Below are 4,928 nucleotides of genomic sequence, written 5' to 3'. Positions count from 1 at the left end.
AAGTGCTTTAACAACAATTGAAAATGCTTTAAACCCGTTTTAAAATGTTTTATAAACAATTTAAAAAGCTTTAAAGTACTTTAAAATGTTTTAAAAACATTTTTAAACGCTTTAAAAACAATTTAAAATGCTTTAAAAGCAATTTAAAATGTTTTTGAAACAATTTAAAATGTTTTAAAAACACTTTAAAATAGTTCAAAATAATTTAAAAACAATTTAAAACACTCTAAAATGTTTTAAAACAATTTTAAATTCTTTTAAAATGCATTAACAGCAATTTAAAAAGCTTTAAAGTACTTTAAAATGCTTTCAAAACAATTTAAAATGCTTTAAAAACTGTTTACAATGCCTTAAAAACTATTTGAAATACCTCAAAAGTAATTTAAATTTCTTTCAGAATAATTTTAAAATGATTTAAAAACAGTTTACAATGCTTTAAAAACAATTTAAAATACTTTAAAAATAATTTAAATTGATTTAAAAACAATTTTAAATTATTTTAAAATGTTTCAAAAACATTTTAAAATGTTTTAAAAATAAGTTTAAGTGGTTTAACAACAATTGAAAATGCTTTAAAACCATTTTAAAATGTTTTAAAAACAATTTAAAAAGATTTAAAGTACTTTAAAATGTTTTAAAAACAATTTTAAACACTTTAAAAACAACTTAAAATGCTTTAAAAACAATTTAAAATGTTTTTGAAACAATTTGGAACGTTTTAAAAACAATTTAAATTAGTTCAAAATAATTTAAAAACAATTTAAAACACTTTAAAATGTTTTAAAAACAATTTTAAATTCTATTAAAACGCTTTAACAACAATTTAAAAAGCTTTAAAGTACTCTAAAATGCTTTAAAATGCTTTCAAAATGCTTTCAAAACAATTTAAAATGCTTTAAAAGTACTCTAAAATGCTTTAAAATGCTTTCAAAATGCTTTCAAAACAATTTAAAATGCTTTTAAAGCTTTCAAGTGCTTTAAAATGCTTTCAAAACAATTTAAAATGCTTTAAGAACCGTTTACCATGCTTTAAAAACTATTTAAAATACTTCAAAAATAATTTTAATTGCTTTAAAAACAATTTTAAATGATTTTAAAATGCTTTAAAAATAGTTTACAATGCTTTAGAAACAATATAAAATACTTTAAAAATAATTTAAATTGATTTAAGAACAATTTAAATGATTTTAAAATGTTTCAAAAATAAGTTTAAGTGCTTTAACAACAATTGAAAATTCTTTAAAACCATTTTAAAATGTTTTAAAAACAATTTAAAAAGCTTTAAATTACTTTAAAATGTTTTTAAAACAATTTTAAACGCTTTAAAAACAATTTAAAATGCTTCAAAAGCAATTTAAAATGTTTTTGAAACAATTTAGAACATTTTAAAAACAATTTTAAATAGTTCAAAATAATTTAAAAACACTTTAAAATGTTTTAAAAACAATTTTAAATTCTTTCAAAATGCTTTAACAACAATTTAAAAAGTTTTAAAGTGTTTTTAAATTATTTCCAAAAAACATAAAATGCTTTAAAAATAGTTTACGATGCTTTAAAAACTATTTAAAATAATTCAAAAGTAATTTAAATTGCTTTAAGAACAATTTTAAATGATTTTGAAATGCTTTAAAAATAGTTTACAATGCTTTAAAAACAGCTAGACATCCAGCCGAGAAGCCATTGGGATGGCGACCTCCCTCCAAAAGACTCCAAAAAGAGGGGAAGAAGAACGGATCTCCAGCGAACAATAGCAGTAGGGAAAATCCTGGTGGACTCAGGCAGGTATGCAAAATTGACAAAGTACTACAAACCCTCTATCAATATTGAATCATGAAGCTCACTTCATGGGACTTAAGGGGGCTCAATAGCCCAGGTAAACTAAGAATGTTAAAAAATATGATAAATATGGAAAAGCCGCAACTATGCTTTCTTCAAGAAACCAAGTGTAATAGCACTACACTAGGAATCATCCTTTCTAAAGCATGGCCAGGTTGTCAATCGGTGGCAGTGGATGCCTTAGGAGCATCAGGAGGGCTTGCCATTGCATGGAACACACAAGCGCTAACCCTCTCCGACTTCCATGCTTCTCACCACCTCATTCAGGCCACCTTCCACATATTAGGCACCAATATACATGGAAACCTCTCCAATGTTTATTTCCTGTAGGAAGCAGGAAACAAAATAGCTCTTCTCAATACAATAGAAGCTCTGAATAACAACAGATTGCATCCTCTTTGGATCATTGGAGGGGATTTTAACATGATCACCAAGCTGGAGGAAAAGCTTGGGGGAAGAAACAGGTTGGAACAGGAAAATACCCACTTTAAAGACTTCATCCAAAACACTTCTCTAATCGACCTACAATTTTGTAATGGTACGTACACATGGAGTAATCGAAGAGCAGGGAAGCACCAAATCGCTTCTAAACTTGACATATTTCTCATATCAGATAACTCGGTTCACTTAGGAGGAGACATAGCTGCTGCAATTCTCCCCCATTCAGGCTCAGATCATTGGCCAATCTCCCTCCAGTGGCAAAGACTGGGCAACACCACCAGGAGGCCCTTCCGCTTTGAAGAGTTCTAGCTCACCCACCCTGCATTCAAAGACTTCATCAGAACCACTTGGAAAACCTTCATTCCGCCAGAAGGCTAAAAAATGTTTCAGTTCTAACAGAAACTTAAATATTTAAAATCCCATTTAAAGCGCTGGAATAATGAGACCTTTGGAAACATCTTTAAGGCGCAACAAGACTTAAATAAGGAAATGGTAGATCTCCAGCAACAAGTAATCACAGGGGGTCACACGGAGGGGACCCTGGAGCAGGAGCAGCGCATCCACAATCAGCTGGAGGAGAGGAGAAAGCAGGAGGAGATTTTATGGAAGCAGAAGTCCAGGATCAGATGGCTGAAAGAGGGTGAACGGAACACTAAATTCTTTCACCGAACCACTATTCAACGAAGAATGCACAACAATATCCCCTTCATTCAGAAGCAAGGTGGGGCAAGGGTAGAACATCATGAAGAAATCGAGGAGGAATTCCTAAATCACTTCAAGCAAGTTCATCAAGAGCCCAATGCAGATAGGCGACCTGCAATAGAAAGAATTACCCAAAATGTGCCAAAACTTATCACTGAGGAACACAACAAACTTCTCCTTCGCCCTATCCTGACTCAGGAGGTGGATACAGCCATGTCCCAACTCAAGGAGGGCAAAGCCCCTGGCCCGGATGGCTTCGCCACAACTTTCTTTCACACCTTCTTGGAGCTAATAAAAATTGAGGTTTGGCAAGTGGTGGAGGAATCAAGAGCTCTTCATTGGCTGCTACCTTCACTCAACTTAACTTTCATTGCACTTATACCAAAAGAGGAGGAATCCATCACCCCGGACAAATTCCGACTGATTGCTCTCTGCAACGTCATATACAAACTAATCTCTAAAGTTATCGCCAACAGGTTAAAGCCCCTCTTGCCATTGCTCATCTCACCGGAACAATCTGGTTATGTGGAAGGGAGACAGATCATGGACGACATTATCCTCTCGCATGAGATTATACACTCCCTCAAGCATTCCAATCAGGCAGGTATGATTCTAAAGCTTGATCTTTCTAAGGCCTTTGATAAGCTCAGTTGGACTTACATTCAGAAAATGTTAATTGCCTTTGGATTCTCTCCTATGTGGATTCATTGGATCATGAGTCTTATCTCCTCATCCTTCTTTTCCATTCTTGTGAACGGGATCCCATCTCGACCCTTCAGTCCCTCTCGAGGAATCAGGCAGGGTGACCCTCTTTCCCCCTTCCTCTTTGTATTAATGGCGAAGGCCTGGGACGTCACATCAAACAAGCCCTCCTCTCCCAACAACTTAAAGGTCTCTCCATTCACCAATCCCCAGCTATAACTCATCAGCAGTTTTTTGATGACAACATGCTCTTTGGCTACCCATCAGTCCAGGAAGCTTCCCGCTTCAAAGCCCTACTCAATGACTTCTCCGAGGCCTCAGGAACCAGCATCAATAATACCAAGTCGCAGATCTTTTTCTTTCACACCCCACCTATTGTTAAGAATGTTGCAGCCTGAATATTGGGGTTCCCCATTGCCACTCTTCCTTCCAAATACCTTGGAGCCCCCCTTATTGCTTCAGCCATCAAGCACTCCTCCTGGCGCATTCTCATCGAGAAGCTTGAATCCCGCCTCAACCTTTGGATGCACGGAACACTGAACATTTCCAGTCGTGTAGTGCTCATAAAAGCAGTACTACAGGCAATGCCGCTTTACTTATTCTCAATCCTAGCAGTGCCTAAATGGGTTTTAAAAAGAATTCGGGATCTACAGCGTGGCTTCCTCTGGGGAAATTCAGCTACAAACCGCAAATGGGCCCTGGTAAAATGGACCACTGTCTGCACGCCCAAGGAAAAAGGGGGCATTGGCCTGAGGGATCCCATTCACAGCAATGCTATCATGAGCGCCAAAATTTGGTGGCAGTGGCTCTCTACCCCAGAAAAACCCTGGGCAGCCATTTGGACTGCCAAATACACCAATCACAGACCTCAGGAGGAGCTCATCAGGTTTACTCCCAATGTCAAAGGCTCGCTAATATGGAATGCGGCCAAACAACACTTCCAGTTGATTCAGCAGCACAGTTTTTGGGAAGTAAGAAATGGAAGAACAACACGATTCTGGACGGATGCCTAGAACCAATTGCCACAGCTTAGCCGCATTCTAAATCCGCTTCCAAACTACATTGGAGAGGAATAGCAACAGGAAAATATTTGGCAGTATTGGACTCAGGAGACAGAGCAAGGCTTCAGGAAATGGAAACAAGGTGACCAGCTCATCAGAAATGAGGAACACCTATTCATTGAGGATCTGGAAAGGGAGCTACGCAAAAGGAGCATTAGATACTCTGAAGGCAGGGACATTCTTCGA

At 36.0% G+C, this 4,928-nt stretch overlaps 1 protein-coding gene across 1 annotated transcript; it reads left to right on the top strand.

Moving 5' to 3' along the window:
- The first annotated feature begins 2,766 nt into the window (after positions 1–2,766).
- LOC149152387 (uncharacterized) lies at positions 2,767–4,694 on the top strand. Its single transcript, XM_089443458.1, has 2 exons — positions 2,767–3,583; positions 4,144–4,694. Exons 1-2 carry the CDS (start codon positions 2,767–2,769, stop codon positions 4,692–4,694), a joined length of 1,368 nt encoding a protein of 455 aa, XP_089299584.1.
- Positions 4,695–4,928: the final 234 nt, after the last annotated feature.

This window comes from Pinus tabuliformis, chromosome 9 (genome assembly GCF_031772625.1).
Source record: "Pinus tabuliformis cultivar Carrire ecotype Pingquan chromosome 9, CPIR1, whole genome shotgun sequence".
NCBI classification, from domain to species: domain Eukaryota; kingdom Viridiplantae; phylum Streptophyta; class Pinopsida; order Pinales; family Pinaceae; genus Pinus; species Pinus tabuliformis.
Note: the sequence above shows the minus strand (reverse complement) of the source record. Positions and strands in the feature narration are given on the sequence as shown.